The sequence below is a fragment of the Pangasianodon hypophthalmus genome, chromosome 16 (assembly GCF_027358585.1).
Source record: "Pangasianodon hypophthalmus isolate fPanHyp1 chromosome 16, fPanHyp1.pri, whole genome shotgun sequence".
Classification (NCBI taxonomy): Eukaryota; Metazoa; Chordata; class Actinopteri; order Siluriformes; family Pangasiidae; genus Pangasianodon; species Pangasianodon hypophthalmus.
The window spans coordinates 14154048-14174057 of record NC_069725.1 but is presented as its reverse complement, the minus strand read 5'-3'; the positions used below and the strand labels follow the sequence as shown (position 1 = coordinate 14174057).

The window sequence follows — 20010 nt, the reverse complement described above, 5'->3', positions numbered from 1 at the left end:
TTTTATTTTTATCTTGCTTTCATTTATTATGATGGTTCATCTGAATTAAACAACGCTTAAACGGTAGGGACAGAGTAGTCTGTGGTGCGGGTACAAGTGGCCAGCATCGTTCTGGAGTTTTAAAAAGCTTCCTGGCCACTTTATAAGACACACCTACCTTGTGAAGTACAGTTCCCTGCATAGTGTGTTAATAGGCTTCTAATCATAAGCGGTTATTATCACAGGCATGCTACTGGCTAGATATTTTTAGTTGACTGACTTTTCTCAGCCCAGCAGTGATGCTGAGGACGTTGTCCCTGCTGCGCTGAGAATGATCCATCACCTAAATAATAGCTGTTCAGTAGTGGCCCTTTGATGGTCCTTTTGCACTGACGGACATGATAGAAGAGCGCTAACATATTGTGCATAACTACAAGTGGACTAGAGTCAGTAATTGCATACAAAGTAAATATGCCCACAATATTTCCTATTGAACCTAGCTAGCTTCATATCTCACTGTCTGCTCCCACTTGTATGAGAGTAAAAACTGTTCGCTCACACAACTTTTTTGTGGGGGTCCTGAGGGATCTCAGTTTCAGTGCACACCTCTACTACAAAATACACCTATAAATGTACGTATAAAATGTTTTCTAATGATTCACACAATATTTACCCCTTTAATCACTAAATTATACACAAAGTAGGCTATACTCAGTATGCTTAAAATGAGGTAAATCTATTTATTAAGGTATGCATAGATCTTATTCAAGTACATTGCTATTCAGTATATATTGGGTTCTGCAAATTCATTATATGTGAACGTTTTTTTTTTTTTTTTTTTTAATGAGACCATTTTAAAACAGCAAACTGACTCTCCTATGTCATCCCTCACCTGTGGAGCTCTGCTTCATCTTCTCGTTCTTCTTTTTCCTCCACTTCCAAGGCCGGAAGAGACGCCCCAGTGTAGCCAGCTTGCTGTGACGGCGGATGGGAGGAGTGTGCACGCCGCTCACCAGGCAGCTGGAGCGCATCACCCTCTGCTGCTCAATCACATCTACAACACACACACAAAGAGGGAGAGAGGAGAACAGTGAGTAAACAGTGAGTACAGTACAGATGCTTTCTACACACCGGTAACTGTTACAAGCTGATCATGCCCAATGTAACCATATCTGAAAACTGACCATGTCGGTGTTCAAATAAAGAACTATAGTAATATCATCACTGATCCTGATGAAAATGACTGTATTGATTTTCAAAATAGAAGCAGTAGGGTGGGCATGACTGCATAGTTTTAATTTAAGATATGTCTGTATCATAGCAGTGTACCAGAAAAGTTTAATTTATCTACAGTTTAATTTATGCAATGAAAGCTTCTTACAGTTTTGGCATGGCTGAGCAAGGTTTGTTTATATTTAGCAACCAACAATGTTATACAACATGGTAATAATGTTATAATGAGCTATGACCAATAGCCCCATGAGAGCTGCAGAAGGGCAGTAGGAGTGGGTTTGTAATGAGTTTACTCATACTTCCAACTGCATGTGAGTCAGCGATAGGGAATGAGAGGGGAGCTCTTCACATAAAAGGGCCAGTCCTATCTGAGCACAGACATTACAGGGCTACAGACACACCAGCATCTGTACTGTTTTATATTATTTTCTCGACCCTGTGGAACTTACATACTAGGCTATATAGAAGGTACCACTATAGAACCACCAGTGATCAAATATTATTTAGCAGTGGCATGCAAGTGTGCGTGGCACTGATGAACTGATCAGGTTTTGTAGCATTGCTGTAAAGTTTTTAAAAACGTCAGTGTCAGGGCTGGGTCAGTAAAAGTCCATTACCCAAAAATATACAGCCAAGAGCAGTTCTATGTCAGAAACTTGCCACTGATGAAGAGCTACAGGATGATTAACACAAACTGTACATGGGAAAAGGGGAGCTAGGTGTGTATTGGCCAAGTGTCTACAGTGCTGGCGATTGATGCACTTGCACCACACAATCATACCAGCTCTTCTAGCCACCCCAGTAAGACATTTATTATTATTATTATTATTATTATTATTATTATTATTTTTAGTCATTCCAAATACCAATATCCTATGATGTGAAACTGAACTGATTTGGTAAAGCTTCATGTAATGGGCTAGCTTGAATAATAACAGAATGCTCGATATAACATCCCTGAGAAATTCGAAAACTCATTTCAACAATGTCCAGTTTGTCAAAAAGTGAAATGTTGCACAGGAACCAACAAATTCAACTAGCTAACACAGACGCAGAATATTCTCTGGCCCCACTGACCACAGCAACAAGGTGAGCAAACACTGTTCAAACTTTTTACTTTAACAATATTCATTATTTGGAGGCATTACACTGCATTTCTTCAGTTCCTTATTAGCTGCCGTTAGTTAATGGTATTGAATTCGTAATGCTAGTGTATTAATAAGATGTAGCCTAATGTTAGTAGTAGCTATTGGTAGCTATGAACTTTTGTGTATCTTGCTAGAGGACAAACAAATGTTGCTTAGTTGTGCGCCTTCTGTGTGTAACTCAGGCTCTTACTCAGGTCATACACAGATAGGGATAGCCACATTATGTAATTTTCTACGGATGTGAATTAGTATTTTGCCCCACCATAGCTTGCCACTCCAGTCATTGTGGTTAAATTTTTCCTAACAGCATACAGACTACAATTAGAAAAAGTATACAGTACTGTGCAAAAGTCTTAGGCACTCCATTTTTTTTACTACAAACTTTGTTATAGATTTTTATTTTATGACTTCTACATTATTGATTCAGTACAAAAACATTTTAGATTTCCAAACATTAGTTTTCCAGCACAAAATTAAATGTTACAGTAAAATGTTTGTATGTCAGTAAAGAAAGCAGCATATTACATAAGAGACACTTTTCAGATCAAAAGACACAATGAAGGCTGCTTTGTTTTGCAGCAAAAATCAAGTCAAAGTCTCCAGAAGGACTGTGGCTGCTTCTGCAAGATGCTCAGTAAAACTTACAGCTAATTTCCTTATAAAACTGCACACACTGTACCTGAGACTAATATATATTTTTTAAAGCGAACGATCGTCACACCAAATATTGACTCATTTATTACTGTTTACTGCTCTTTATAGTATTTTTTTTTGTAGAAACATTTAATTTAATTATTTTTGAAGACATCTTTGCTCTACAGCATTTCTTTGCATGTGCCTAAGATTTTTGCACAGTCCTGTACCTTCAAATACTTACATGTGTGTGTATATGGAAGGTGTAGCAGATAACACAATGTATGGTCAGTATAGATAGACAGACAGATAGATATATAGACAGACAGACAGACAGATAGATAGATAGATACACAGACAGACAGACAGATAGATAGATAGATAGATAGATAGATAGATACACAGACAGACAGACAGATAGATAGATAGATAGATAGATAGATAGACAAACAGATAGATAGACAGATACACAGATACATAGATAGATAGATAGATAGATAGATAGTCTAATCAATAAACACAATAACAGCACAGCTCTCCACCCACGACTGCGAGCAAGGCAATTCAGATTGAAATACACACACACACACACACACACAAGGAGTCAAACTCTGTCTGTTCCTAAAATAGCGCTTTGTGGGCAGTCAGTGTGAATCAGGAGAGCTCCACTGCTCTCTGTACTGAGGGGATAGTCGTCTTCTCGGACTGGCTCTAGCGCCAGACGCTCCGTCCGCCCAAATAAAAGACAGGACCCGGGTCAAGCCCTACAGACCGCACCGCTCGCCGTGCTTCCGCAAATCCTGCGCGAGCGGTTAACATGGTTACAGCTCCTCCTGACGCGTAGCCGAGCAGCGCGCGCCCCTCCGAGACAGAGGCTGCGTCCCAAACCGCAGGCTGCATATCTTATTATATGCTGCATACCACATACTGCTAGCACCCGGACACCATTTTGGATAGCTCTATCGATACTTTTTTTTATTTGGACATAGGCTACAACAACCTGGTAAATCCCAAACGCTTCTCCTTAGTCATTAATAAGCAACAGATGGATGTTAAGTGTGCAGTATAGCGCGCATCTATTTTGGGGAATGTTATGTTTTGTTTAACTGTATTTGCTGCATGTATTTGTGAGCCCACTTATTCTTATCGTCTATCTATCTATCTATCTATCTATCTATCTAATCTAATCTAATCTGGATACCATCTTTAGTACGGAACCGGGTGCGGGTTTGGAACGAGCCCGAGAATGAGCTGCGCGAGGGGCTGTTGCTACGTGAAAGTCTACAGCAGGGGGGGGGGGGGGGGGGGGGGTAAGGGGGGAGGGGCGGGGCTACAAAGAGAAGGGTGGCTGTTGCTATACGGAAGTGCTTGCTGAAGATCACAAACAGCCAATCATGAGCCAGCTATTCATAATAAACATACAATCAAGCACACCACCCTTCTTAATAGAATAAATGGGTGGGTCACAACCGTAGGGCCGAAATGAGATGCATTTAATGCAGTATTTCTGTCTTTTTTTTTTTTTTTTGCTTCAAATTTTAACTTAGGCTTCAGTTCAAAAAAAAAAAAAAAAAAAAAAAAACTGTATGTTGTACAACTGGAAAAGGTACACCCATTCCAGCGTGGGAGTGCATGGGAGTGTTTCAGTGTGTCTGAAAAATCCATGGGTGACCAGTTTATTCATGAAGGTGATGCCAAAGAGCAGAGCAAAGCATTTTAATCACACCAAAGCAGTCAGCACATGAATCCAGCATACCAGGGAGAATAATAAATACTGTGACAATGCACTGGAATACTGGAATACTCAACAAGATTTTCACATTTTCAGCTATTATAGTAGGTATACACATAGAGGTTTGTCAGCCTTCTGTACCCCATCCATCAGTGGAAAAGGATAACCACTGCAGCTGCTCTGTTATCAGGTGTAGCAACATTGCTGCGGTTTTATACACTTACTGACCATTGTATTAGATACATCTAACATGTTGGTTAGGTAGCATAGTTAATCTTTTTTTCCATGCCCAATTTGCATTAATCGTCTTATATCCGTTCAATCAATGGTACTTTCTGACCAAAGGACTACTTGTTAGCTGGACATTAGCAGGACATTTTTTTGTTTGGCAGACTATCCTTAATTCAGCAGTGACATTGAGGTATTTAAAAATTCCAACAACACTGCTGTGCCTGATGTATCCTGTATGTAATGCACCACCCAAGTAATCTATTCAGTGGTGGTCCTGTGATGTATGGGGTATAAGATGCTTCGTATATCTACGAAGTAAAATGAATTAGTCATACCCTTAAAGAGTGTATGTGTTTAGAGAATTTGATTATGGCCTCCTTGAAATGCCACAGCTGTATGGCTGTAAATATATACATTCATTAGAATTAAATGCCAGACAATCATACACTTAATAGACAAAAGGAGTATTAACCTACATTAGTTTTAAAAAGGCATTTGACTTTTTTTTTCTTCCAAGGAACATTATTCGTTTCACTCTGACTAATTATGTACTAAAAACTAGAAAATACAGACAGACCAAAGAAAGACTGCACTCCCAGTTGAATGCAGTGTCTTATGCTTAGAGCTATGTCAGCAAATCAGCATCCTAAAAATACTCTTTTGCATTTGCTAACCATTTAGCCAAAAACAATTTACTCACACGGGTTATATGACACTGTTTAGTTAAAATTTTTGATTAAATATGTTGTATTCAAATGCTTTTTTGTGTAAAATATTTAATTTGTGTCTTAAAGTATACATACTGTAAGTAAACCTAAATATGCAGTAATATATAAAAGTACATATTTAAGATGAATTTGCCAAACATTAGATGTGTAGACACCATTTATACTATATATGAGTTTCAATTCAGTAAAAATTTTCCTTGCAATGTGCTCTTGTATCAGGTTTATCTCACTACATATACAGGATTTCCTACCCACACATGACCTCATATCACATATAATATGCACAGGTTAGTTACGCTATTTAAAATGAACCAGAATAAAAAATCTGCAGGACTGAGAAGTCATTAGCAGAGAGCCTCCATAACAGAATAGCTTTTGGCTGGCTGGTTATACTTTGATGCCTGTGTAATCTATTCATTCATTCTCAGCCTTTGAGGCCATGCTACGCAAATGCTGAGAGGCTGTTATTGTAATGCCACACCAGAGATGAAAGAGAGTGACTTATTCAATTCATTACTGACTGCATGGCTTAATATTGTGGTCTTGGCTATCACAGTCAGGATGGCCATCTCTTTTTGTTAGCTGAGCCAAAGATGTGTTACAGTGTTGGTAGCGGCTGACCTGACCGAGGGCAGATTGGCATTGTGTCTCAAAATATTCTCTACAGAGAGAGCTGCATCAGGAGTTAACATTTGACTGGAGCCACAATAGACACTCCCTCTGTGCTGCATTGACCACCTTGTCTGTGTATGAGATTATGAGATAAGGTCTGGCCAGACAGCAGCCTTTCTGTGACCTTTATGTCTGTGCCAATCTAACAAAAGAAAAAATAACAGAATTATAAAAATGGTTAAAAAAAAAAAAAAAAAAGAGTGGCATATAAGTACCAGGTACTCCTGTTGTGCTGTTGTGACCATAAGCTCTAAGATATCCACAAAAAAAATACAGTCTCCTCTGAAAGTATAAGAACAGCAAAGCCAATTCTTTTGTTTTTGCTATACACTGAAGACATTTAGGTTTGAGATCAACAGATGACAGATCAGAATTTCAGCTTTCATTTCCTGATATTTACATATATATGTATTAAACAACTTAGTAAATGGCACCTTTTGTTTGAACCCACCCATTTTTCAAGTGATCAAAAATACTGGAACATGCAACTGACAGGTGTTTCTTGTTGCCTAGGTATGCCCTGTTTGATTGATTATTTAAACAGTTAATAGCTCTGAGTGTCTACTCTTGGTTTGAGCACTGGGTTTTGCCTGTGAAGACTGCATTTGTTGTTAAAAAGGATTAACCAACGTGAATACCAGCGAGCTGTCTATGGGAGAAAAGCAAGCTATTTTGAAGCTGAGAAATGAGGGTAAATTAATCAGAGCCACTGACCAAGCATTGGGCATAGCCAATACAACAATTTGGAATGTCCTGAAAAAGAAAGAAAGCACGGGTTAACAACTTAAAAACCAGACATCGATCAGTTCGGCCAAGGAAAACTACAGCAGCTGATGATAGAAACATTGTGAGAGCTATGAAGAAAAATACAAAAACAACAGTCAGTGACATCACCAACAACCGGCAGGGGTGACGATATCACAATCCATCATTCAAAGAAGACTTCCAAGAGCAGAAATATAGAGGCCATACCACAAGATGCAAACCACTCATCAGCAGTATGTATCAGAAGGCCAGATTGGAATTCGCAAAGAAATACAGAGATGAGCCACAAAAGTTTTGGAACCAAGATTAACCTCTACCAAAGTGATGGAAAGGCCAAAGTGTGGACAAAGAAAGGCTCTGCTCATGAGCCAAACAATACAAGCTCATCGGTCCACTATGGTGGAGGTAGTGTCATGGCTTAGGCTTGCATGGCTGCTTCTGGAATGGGCTCACTAATCTTTATTGATGATGTAACTCATGATGGTAGCAGCAGAATGAATTCAGAAGTCTACAGAAACATTCTGTCTGCCAATTTACAGAGAAATGTATCTAATGTAATTGGGAGGAACTTCATCACGCAGCAAGACAATGACCCAAAACACACTGCCAACACAACAAAGGACTTCATCAGGGGAAAAAGGGAAGGTTTTAGACTGGCTAATTCAAGCACAAGACCCTTAACCCAACTGAGCATACATACATGGGTTCTCACCTGGAGTGAGAACCCATTCCCTTCTTTAAAAATTAAAGAAGCTGTGGTACAAGCCAAAAAAGCATCACAAAAGAAGAATGCAACAGTTTGGTGATGTCAGTGGGTCACCGGCTTGATGCAGTTATTGTAAGCAAGGGATATGCGACCAAATATTAAGTGCTATTTACTTTAATTTACTGTAAGACTATATGTTCCTATACCTTTTCTCACCTAAAAATTGGGCAGACTGTCAATTGAAGTGCATGTTCTAAATTATTTAACACATCTAGATGGAAATATCAGGAAATGAAACCTGAAATTCTGATCTATTGTCTCATATTCATCTTTTGGCCTTGCGGTTCCAATACTTTCAGAGGGGAAAAGTGTATTCATACATCTCTATCTATCTATCTATCTATCTATCTATCTATCTATCTATCTATCTATCTATATGATGGCCTCCTTCACTTGCATTGAGATCTCCTTGGACTTCATATTGGTAGCTCCAGTCAAACAGCTGCCAAATGCCAACTCAGTACCTGATATCACCTCCAGACCTTTTATCTGCTGGTCAATTAACTTCTTGTCAGGCAGTTGTCCAAATACCTTTGAGCCCATGAAAATGGAGGTACTTTGTTGAAAATGGCTGTAATTCCTAAATGGCAAATGCCATATTTTTATACCTCTTAAAATAAAGCTGAAAGCCTACACTTCGATCACATCTTGATTGTTTTATTTCAAATCGATTGTGGTGGTGTATAAAGGCAAAATCACAAAAACTCTGTCATTGTCCAAATACTTCTGGACCTGACTGTATATATATATATATATATATATATATATATATATATATATATATAGCACTCCCTAGTTTGGCCTAATTGATGGATCAACGTAACTTTACAGCCTACATTAGTACTGACTCAGTCTATAGGCCTGAGAGCATCAAAACCTCAAGCTATGAATATCTAATAACACAATAATGAAATGTGCTTTTAATATTGAAGACATGCCAAAGAACCCACTACAAATGTATTTCCTGCCTCCACTATTACTTTCATCTGACAAAACTAAGCTTTTAACTTGGAAAATCCCAGACTGCCATGCATGTCTTATATTTCGGTCCATCATGGAAGCTGCCAACTGCTGTGAGTTGTTGTATCATGTTTTGCTAAAGCATTTCAAACAAGACTGTGTATTTTTCTATTAATTGTATATATTTTAACACTTTCTTATGTTTTGCATTATTTGTCAAATATTTTTTCATATTCACAAGCTATGTTTAGCTTACCTACTGTACAACTGTACCTTTCAGGACATGAGATACCTAGAGGTTTTTGCAAGAAAGCTGAAAACTTGTTGTTCTTTCAGTCATTTACCCCCGAGCTCAACAACTGTGCAGCCATCTGTCCATAGAAAACCGCCTCTGGTATAGTATCCATATGAAGTCTCCAAGTGGAACAAATAATAAAATGAGTCGCTGATGATACTTGCACTTGGGTCTAAGGCATTACAAAGAGTCAGTTTGAAGTAACAGAACATCAATGATGAAACGAGACGAGACAAAGTCTGGAACATTCTTCCAGTAGAAATTTTTGAGTTAGGGGTGTGATGGTAGATCAGTATGATAGCATTAAAAGAATATTTGAAATAGCTATAGCAATTCCATTATGCTACTGGGCATGTGACATCACATTTCCATGTGTAGCACTAGATTTAAACAGAATAGTACACTTTTTAAATTGTAAACATGCCTGGTAAAATTTCTGCATTTCTCCATTATTTTATAGGCTGCTCAAAGATAAGAGCAGCCTTCTTAAGTCCATTTTAGAAGTGTTCCTGACAAAATAATTTAATACCAGCACTGACACTGCAATGTTATATGCCATTAAATGCCATCCAGTTTGAAAATGTGAAGCTGTAAGAGGATACTGTGATATACCCAAGCTTTGATATTGGGTTCTGCGGTTATCGCACTGTTGCACCCGTAATATAAATACAACGGAACAAATATCTATGAAAGTCAGAGAGTGTCAGGGTTTACTGAGAGTAACAACAGTTGTGAACATCTGTAAATAGGAAGTTTTATCTGCCATGTAAGAAGGAACAGGGCAGAGACTGACACTGTCTCTATCTTTTCCCCTGTGTTTTCAGTTTCTAATTTACCACCTGAAGTACTAAAGAGTTATGTTGTTCAAAGATTTGGGTAAAGTCATTGCACAGCAAATGTTCTCAAAGCATCCGTTCATTTTCTCTTAACCTTTAAACCAGAGACATCAAAGGTTTGAACCTGTAACAAAGAAGGTTAATAGTAAACACCTTTAAATGATAAATGAGCTAAATAAAGCTTTTTAGTGCAGTCATTTATACACTAACTTTAGATTATTTTAAATAACAATGATCATAGTTTTTTATATGGAGCTGTATTTAGTGTTTTGATTGTTTACCTGTCCTACACTGATACACATGGATACGCACCCACATGGGTTACTGGTTATTACTCCTACTCTTCTTACTCCCACTCCTCCTCCTCTGCCTATTCCTCCTCTTCCTTCTCCTCCTACTACTACTACTACAATAATAATAATAATAATAATAATAATGATAATAATAATAAACTTTAAACCTCAGACCTGTTGTCAGTTTTTCACATTAATGAACTTTGCCAGTTGATAGAAAGATCCTATATAAATGTCCCTCAAGCCTTTTACTTTCTTAATGTACACAGGAGTTTTAGTTTTATATGTCTTTATACTGTACAGTTTAGGCGACAGTTTTACACACACCCAGGCTAAAGATAATCAATCTAATTTTTTTCACAACTACACACATTTCTTTTTGCAAGTCAAGTACTTCTGCTACACCTACTTTGTTTACATCAGGGGTCATTTTAAAAACAATTGATTAGACAGATTTATTTCAGTTTTAATTCAATATACCAGAATTCCAGTGGGTCAGAGGTTTACATACACCAAGTTGACTGTCTCATTAAACAGTCAGGAAGATTCCAGAAACTGATGTAATGACTTTTAGAAGCTTCTGATTTGCCAATTTTTATAGTTAGGAGTTCATTGGGAGTGGCTGTATTTAAGGGCCTTCCTTGAGAGCCAGTGCCTTTTTGCCCTTAATACCACGGGAAATTCCAAGCAAGTCAGCCAAGATCTCAGAAAAAGGAGCAGTGCCTCCTTAGGAGCAATTTCCAAACAACTGATGGTACCACAAGCAACTGTACAAACAATTATATGTAAATATAAAAATCTTGGGACCACACAGACACTGCCATGTTCTAGAAGGAGGCACAAATTATCTCCCAGGGATGAACGAACTTAGGTCCAAAAGGTTCAACTGAATCCCAAGACAACAACAAAGGAACTGGTGAAGGAGTTGTACAAAGTTTGTACATACAATATCAAGAGTGCCCTACGTCGCCACGACCTAAACGGCTGTCATGCAAGGAAGACGTCCCTACTCCAAGACCAGTATAAAACAAAGCCATACTGAAGTTTAAAAGAATGCTCTCTGGTTAGATGAAACAGTTTGTTTGTCCATAATGAACAGCGCTGTGTATGGAGGAGAAGCATCATGAGATCATGGGGACGTTTTTCTAGAAAAAGGACTGGTGCACTTCAGAAAATAGATGGCATCATGAAGAAGGAGGATTATTTAGAAATACTGAGTCAATACCACAAGGCGTTAGTCAGAAAGTTAAAATTTGGTCGCAACTGGGTCTTCCAGCAGGACAATATTACTAAGCATACCTACAAAGTTGTAACAAAATTTCTTAAAGACAACAAAATTAAAGTATCCCATAGAAATGTTGTGGTCTGAACTGAAAAAACATATTTGGAGGCCCACAACCCTGACTGAGGAATGGGCAAAAATTCTGGCAAAGTAGTATGAGAAGCTTGTTGAAATCTACCCCAAGTGTTTGATTTAAATTACGCAATTAAAAGTCAATGCCACTGAATACTATTCAAGTGTATGTAAACATGTGACCCACTTAAAATCTGCTATAGTATATAAAAGCTGAAACAAATCTGTCTCGTTGCCATTATATTGAAATTACCTCTTATGAAAATGAAGTAGATACCCTAATTGGCCTAACACAGGAAATGTATGGTAACATGAAATGTGTGGAGTTATGAAAAACTGAGACTGAACATCTTTAGCCTATAGGTGTATACAAACTTCAACTGTATATCTGGTAACAGATTCAGTCTTTTAAGTCTATAACAAACACTATTTTTCTCTCTTAGCTTTTTGTGTCCTCACTCAGTACTGATAAAAACAGGCAAAATCAGGTGGGAGGGCTCTCATATAGAACACTCTGTTGTCATTTCCTCTAAATTGAATCAGGCCAATCCTAAAACACATACACTGTAAAATCTTATTTGTTGAGTTCACTCAAGTGTTTCTCGGAAATCTAATGCCAAGGGTTCATTTGAGGTAAATGATCTGCTTTTGCATAAGTTACATAACTAAATTAAGGAAAACAGGATTTAATACAATCAGTTTCCTACCTCGGTAAACTCAGTGCATCATAACTCATTATCTTCTAATGGTCACTAGGCAAAAAGGAGTATAAAAAAGGAAAACAAGACAAAACAACTACAAGGTAAGAGCCAGTCATCTTTTAACAGTGGAGCCTGTTGTTGCAGTATTAAAACTAAGTGGCAAGTCACTATAATAGACTGAATATCAATGCTTCATAGATAAATTTAAAGTGATACACAGAAATGTGAAGTCCAAAATGCATTAAAAAATGCCAGTATAATCTATTCCTCAACTCAACTATATTTAACACATTTTAAGAAAGACACACTGGGATGTTTAGAGATCCTGCCCAGAGTATGAGAGTATCTTATCTTATAAAACATGGTCAGAGATACTCAAAAACAGTTATCACTACTGTAGTTTTAGGTTTTTTTATTATTATTTTTTGGATTAAAGGTGCTTAGCTTCCTAAAATGTTCTGCTTGGAACCCTTTCTAAGTACATTTTCCTACAGTGTGTGAGTGTGTCTGTGACTATTTGTGCTAGTAATCTGGTTGCCTGTGGTGCTCTCTATGGTGCTGAAACCCCCACAGCTGATGTACAGAATGAGCTTCTTCTTGCTCACACCATTCGATCTCAATGCTACTACAAGAGAACCAGAAATACTAGAATGCTATTGAGTGGGTTGTACTTGAAATCTGTGTCTGTGTAGGTGTTTGGATGAATGAGCAGGCTGTAAGTATTACTCTCAGTGCTTCATTCACTAAAAAAATAAATAAAGCAAGTCATAGTTTTTATACATACACATCGAAAATATGAACAATTACAATTTGCAAAGTATCTGATTACAGTGTAGTGATACAGCATGATGCAGCATGAACACCCAGTGTAGTTTCAATCAGTTTTAGCTGCTGAACACGTCTAATAAAACCCACTGGGGGTTAAACAGAAGTATATTCAGAATCATGTCCACTGTTTACACTCTTATATTTGTGCAGTGATTCTATATAGGCTGCTTATGAGTAACTTAAAAGTAATTTCCACCAGACTCTCTCTCGTCATTGTTCCTTTCTGCCTCCCTTCCCCCTCTTCATTCCTCTCCCCCCACCCTTCCTCGCTCACACACTGTCTGTGTCTCTCCTAAGCTCAAGCTCTATCCTATTCTCTTTAGGCTGCGTCACAGTCATGCCCTTACAGTTTAACACATACAGTGCCTCAGCGGGTGACTTCACCATCTACTGAATCATTACCACCCAGCAGAGCCCTGCTAATGTCGACGACTATGAACTGTTATGAATCAGCCTGTGAATAGACAATGCCATTTCCGGAACATTCTATGCTCGGAGAAAAGAGCTTCATCACATCCCTCACCTACAGTCAATATTAGCCCTATTGTAACTGGATGCAAAGTGCTACGGCAATGCATCTTTTGAAGGTCACCACTGATCGCTGATCAGCCATGACAGACTCTCTCCACGAAGATTTCACCAGACTCTCTAAGAGTGTTTTTCCCCTCTGCCTGCCTGTTGCACTATAAAAAGATGTGTTGGACCTTGAGGCTACATTAAGACAGCAATACCTGCTTATTTACTGACTGTTTCCATTTTTCGATATTTACAATGTGGCCCTCAGGAAGGGATATGTCAAGGCTACTCTTGGTTCTTGACCATATTTATAGGAATACTCAAACAAACTCATTGTGGATGTTTAGGCATGCTACCCCAAATCTAATAAGGAGTTGTAGTCATTGTAGTAATTGTGAAAGATGACAGTTTATATTTTATATTGCACATTTCTAGCAACACACTTAGTTATAAGAAGGACTATTTCTCAGATTTGACATGGAGTGTATCATATTTTTGTTAGAAGCATGGTGAGTCCACTGAATTTCTAATTGCACCGCTGAGTGTACTGTGTTTTAACAAACCGCATAAACTGATGAATCATAGGATTCTCCCAGCAGTCTGTTGGGTATCAAGCTGCTTAGTACTTTTAATAATAGTTAACTGATTAAATATTTTAAAGCCTTCATCTCATGAATGCCAAAATAATCTCCAAGGCATGACCTGCTAAGACATACAGAAGCTCCTACCAAAGCAGAATTGCACTTTGCAATATTCTGGAAATTTAACTTTAGTCCAAAGCACATGAAGCCTTTTAAACAGATCCAAACATTAAGTGGAGAAAAATACCCACACATCTGTAATGCTCGGGTGTGTTATTATGAGATACTTTACATACAGCCATCCATTCATACCACTATATACCTTAGATCAGTGGGTTTAAATGGTTATATTAGCAGCTGCTGTGGGATAAAAAGCAGCAGATTTTAAAATGAATAGCTATAATCAACAGATGCTGATTATATTTATATCATGATTCTGTATATATCCTGATATTTATATCCTAAATTCTATTTAACAATTATCTCTCTATCTCTCTTTTTTTTTATTTTAACTCTTTAACTATTCCCTCCCACTAGCTGTTTCTCCCCTATTATATAACAGCTAACAACCAGGGAGGTTGAGGGCTTACATGTGCTTACATTTGCTTCCTTCAAGACACACGAAAGCGCTAACTGCCCTCTTCCTCATACATGAGTTCGTAGGTGCCTATAATTGGCTAGGGTCACTCTGATTACAGGAAAGTGAGTAATGCCATCCCTCCCACCCAGAAAGCACGGCCAATTATGCACTCTTGGACTCCTGGTCTCAGTGGGCTGGGGCATCTTTTGGAGCTTTCCTACTGTGCCACTCAGGAGCCTACTCCATCTCTTTCAGACACACACACATTCAGTGCAAACTCTATGTTCATCCAAGAATCTAGTAAACTTTGGATACCAATAAATAAAAAGACTGCTTCTTTTCAGCTTACTGACAGACAGAGTTAATAAAAACTAGTGGCAGCTTTGTAAATTATTTATAAGACTGTCATCTGTAATGTCTATTTTGAAACTGATATATGATATATATGATAAACCATTGGTTTGAGGAACACTGAAGAGTTTCAAAATAGGTTTTATCCAATGAAAATGACTATGTATATGGCATGTTTATTAAAAATCTGTTTGGCTAGATAGCCTGATTTTAAGTGGCAGCCAAGGAGAGAATCCCTGATACTCCGAAATCTGAATCAGAGAGGCGATGACATCTAGCTACATAAGACTACTTCCTCCTATCCTCTCTCACACACACAGCAGAAAAAGACACACTGTCAAACACTTAATCTGCTCCCTGCTACATCTCCAGGGAAGCTGCTGAGCTTGTTGTTTTGTTCTGTTTTCACACCTGAAAAAAGACGGAAGCCAGCGAACTACAATGGAACAGGAAAAGAGCTCCTCGTGTATAGTAGACTATACACTGCATCACTCATGCATTCATAAGGAAAAGAAGAATGGGAGTTATGACTTGGAAAGTTTGAGATGCTACATTATTAACCATAACAATAAAAAATAATGAAACAAACAAACAAAAAAAGAAAAAAAAAAAACTAAAACGCTAAGCATCAGCTGGTCCAGATTTACATTTGTCAGTCTTCTATTAGTTTCACTGCAATTACTGTATAATTCATACTAGTTACTGAATAAAATCAGTTATGAATAACAGAATAATAAATAAAGACTTTAAGGTGTTACATATTTGTATAAATCATCTGTTCATGAGTTGAAAGCTTTTAATATCTAGGTTTTATATAGACCTCACACAGCATTGTTTTGCCTACTTTTCACTGATTGGATTCTTAAGTGCATTTCAGGCCTGTTCTCTGCTGAAGGCCATGAATATTTACTTACATTAGTTAATGGCAGCACCCCCTGTTCAGATAAAGAGTACCTCCTGAGCAACTCAGATATTTTTGTCACTTTCCCATCAATATTGCATTGTGTCTGCTATATTAGGGTACAAGCTGCATCATGACACCTGCTGACCCTAGTGAATCTATGATCTCATCTTTCACAGCTCAGCATCCTCAGTTCACTATGAATCCATTATGCTGTAAAACAGGTTGACAGAAATTCCCCACAATGACATTTTATAAATCTTGCTAAAAAAAAAAAGATGGGTTAAATAGAAAACACAAAGATTTATGATTAAATCCAATACGACCAGGTCGAGTGAAAAAGCAACCTTTCTCATTTCTCCAACATAAACTGATATAAATTCTGGGGTGGGGATGTAAAAATAGAACAAATAGACATAAATCACTGACTCACATAGACAAAGTGAGTGATTAAGGATCAGACTGAATGCAGACGTCTGAATTGCACATTCTGTCACACATTATGCAGCACCTTGCTATAGTGAACCAGTGAACCTCTCTCTTTCGAGTGGTTTTAGAAGCAAGTGATGAGTCATAGCCCACCGCTAGGAGAAAAATGGCCAGGATGCATTTCTGACCAGCACTCAGGGACACAGGCCCTAGTGACAAATCTGTATTAAATTCAGTCCCAAAAGAGAAATATTTCCAGGAACGGCCATTAAAACACCTACATACAGCAGCATTTCAGGAGAACCTCAATTAAAAGGCACTTAACAGGGTTTTAATGATGTCTTTTGCCATACATGGTTTCATGAACCTCAGCACCATAATTACCACCATATAAATATTGCCTCAGGAAAACAGAGTTTATGTTTCATTAGGTAGTAATTAGTGATCTTACATAGTATATGGTGCTACCTCTATGAATAGATGAGCATCCTAATCATCCTGATATTCTCCGTATCAGACTGTATAATAATTCTAAGGTTATCATTCATTATAATCTGTAACTAAATGTCCCAAATTCCACTCAAATTCAGTGTGGACTGTGTTCAGTCACATTCCATGTGTTCAGATCTATGTAAAAGCTGAAGAAAACAAAAATCATCTATTTTAAGGCATTTGCTGGCAGCAGCCCAAGAGTCCTCCTACATGCGCTGCTGTTCATTCTGACACCTTGCAACCTGACATTTTTCACCTGTCTTCTCTGTCATTCAGTCCAGCTTTTCCTGCAAATGGGCTCATCTGCTTCCTTTAATAAAGGCAAAATGCTCAAGAATGTAGCAGGAGGTCCTCTGTGAACCGAACCGAAGGCACTTTAATGAGAGAATCCAGACTAAAAATAAATAACTGTGAGGTCCTCAGGAACCAAGCTTAAATTTGATATTTATGCTCAAGATATTGCATGTACTTATTCAAGAGCAGAGAACCGATCAGCAGAGCCATGATGCATGTATGACACAAAGCTGGAAATGATGACGACCACGATTCATTATGAGATGTTACATAGTGTTAGCCTCATTATGAGATTTTCCCTAAACCAGGAGCTCCCACAGGAGAAGGAACAACAACCGTTAAAGAACTTCACTGTACTGATAACAGCAAGCACTGAAAACTTTGCTCCAATGCTGCAGCAAGTTTCTAGCACACATAAAGTGCATGAGAGAGTTTTGGCATGTGGATTTTATGCTGTTTAATTAATTAGCACTTAGTCGAGGGAGAAACTGATGCATTACCCACATTACCTTATACTAGCGTAAGTCAATGAGAACCAAGGGTCATTATCAAACCTCAGAAGACTCACTCCATTACTCTCTTTCTCTCAGCTTCATTCTAATCACTTCTGGCATCTGTGATTTTTTTCTGGCACTTATAATAAATTATAATTTCTATGAACCATACATAATCAAATGCATAATTAGGGAAATAGAGAGTAGCCTTCTAGCCAGAGAAGAGAATGGCGCATTGCACAGAAATATTAAGCGTTAATCATAATTCCCCAAGAATATCACAGATTAAACGGCTTTCTGTGAGTCATGCACACCCCTGAATGAAAACTGTCATGTATGACATATATGAAGCTGACTGTCACTAGGGTTGACATTAATACTAGGTCTGCTTGCCAGATTGTTGAACAAAGTCACTTTCCAGGGTATTTTTGCTTTTGCTATTTTGCTTTTGCTATTTGTGGGATAGATGCGAGCAACATAATCAAGCCGAAACTGCAGTGTTACCCAAACACGTCTCTTCTGTTGGTCACACGGTGTAATAAGCCATACTTATCAAGACTAGGGGAAAGAGACTGTCCATGCCTACATACTCAGACTAACAAACTGGGATGCATTACAATTGTGTCTTTGTGCTGGACACCTGCTGAGTGTCAAGTGTGCCAGAACAAGAGGGCCTTGCTTCATTACCACTGAGGTCACAACCAGGATTCATTTGTTTAAACGGATGGCATGACTTAGATTTACGAATGCATGTATATGAGTTAATAGCATAGAATATGATTTTGCAAGGAGTATTCCCAAAATTTACATATGCCAATTAATAAGCAATCGTGCTTCAAGTTGCTCAGAATACCCTGTTCTGGAGGGAAAAGCAAGTCACTGTATTACTAAAACTTCATTAAGGATCTTTATGCTACATTATAACATACATGGGCTGCGTATTGCGCATCAGACAGGACGATAGTGAGGTTAAAAACGACGTGGATAGAACGACGTAGACATCGTTTATGTCTGAAAAGTGCTCTTCAGTGAGTGAAGCCCAATTTCCACCCATCCTCATCCTCAACCTCATCCTGACTGACTTATTCCATTCATCCACTTCCTCCATCCTTATAGAGGCAACAATGCACAGCTGACAAGTGATAACAAATAGCATCAGATCCCCAGCCATTCCTACAGCTTAATATGTAACCATTATTCTGTATTTCCTAAACAATCCTGATCTTATATTAGGAGAGATGATAGCCTGTGGCACTATAGAAAGACAAAGGATACCTATGGCTCTCTTCACTGCAAATACAAAGCAGCACAAGCCGTTCAGTCTGCTTCATTATGGAAGGAGAGAGTGACATTCATAACACAATCATATTATTATCACATGCAGTGCATGATTGCATGATGTGCATTGATTTGTGTTGTTGGTTTTTTTTTTTTTTTGTGCCAAGCCTGGGCTCGGGGATCAGCCTGGTGATTTAATTTCGCCTCGTTCTCAACGGTCTCGCGCTCTCCGTTTCGCAACATCAGCACCGCTTAAGTGAAAGGCTCTTGAACGCCGGTTAGAGAGTCCATCGCGCGCGCGGACTGAAACGCGAGTCGCCTTTCAGCGCGCGCGCTAATGGCCTCCGAAGACGAGAAGAAATCGCATTAGCTCACCTGCACTGTGTGTGGAATCGATGCCCGACTCGCTGAGGATGTTCGGGTCACTTTGAGACCTGCCTCTGTGCAGCATGCATTTGTCGTCTGAGGAAGCCATGGAGGACGCGGTACAGCGCAGGAATTATAAATAATCAAAAGAATAAATAAAAAAAAAAAATGTGTGAAAGTGTAAAAGGCAGTCAAGGTCAGCTCACAGAGAAGGTGAAGGCGAAGAGATTCGGGCCAAGCATCCGGCGAGCATGCTTGTAGTGGAAGCGCAGGCAGTGTGTGCGTGCGCGCGCGCGCGCGTGCGTGCGTGTGTGTGTGTGTGAGAGAGAGAGAGAGAGAGAGACTGGAGATTAGGGAGGGAGAGAGAGTGCGCGGCTTTTCAGGAGCTGCTATTGTTATATGAGTAACGCTATTGTCCACTGTGAAGGACAGCGCGAGCTCTGGTTTATATTTTTATGAGCCGTTATTAATGGGAGTTTGATTTAAATGGCACAGACTGTATGTGCACAGCTGAACGAGCCCTACATCATGGCAGTGGTAGCAGGGCGACACTGCAGCCAGAGGCTTGGGTTAC

General features: G+C 38.7%; 1 protein-coding gene across 2 annotated transcripts in view; it reads right to left on the bottom strand.

Annotated features, from left to right (window-relative positions):
- The window catches only part of phactr3a (phosphatase and actin regulator 3a), a 33702-nt gene extending 13979 nt beyond the window's left edge, over positions 1-19723 (bottom strand). The window contains exons 1-2 of one of the 2 annotated variants that reach the window (XM_026920384.3): positions 19446-19723; positions 872-1033 (exon numbers count right to left, since the gene is read on the bottom strand). In XM_026920384.3, the coding sequence (XP_026776185.2) occupies positions 872-1033; positions 19446-19545 (262 nt within the window). In that variant the 5' untranslated portion in view covers positions 19546-19723. Of the gene's footprint in view, positions 1-871; positions 1034-3591; positions 4254-19445 lie in introns of those variants that run through there. The other variant, XM_053240853.1, reaches the window with a different exon arrangement.
- Between the last annotated feature and the right edge of the window lie 287 nt (positions 19724-20010).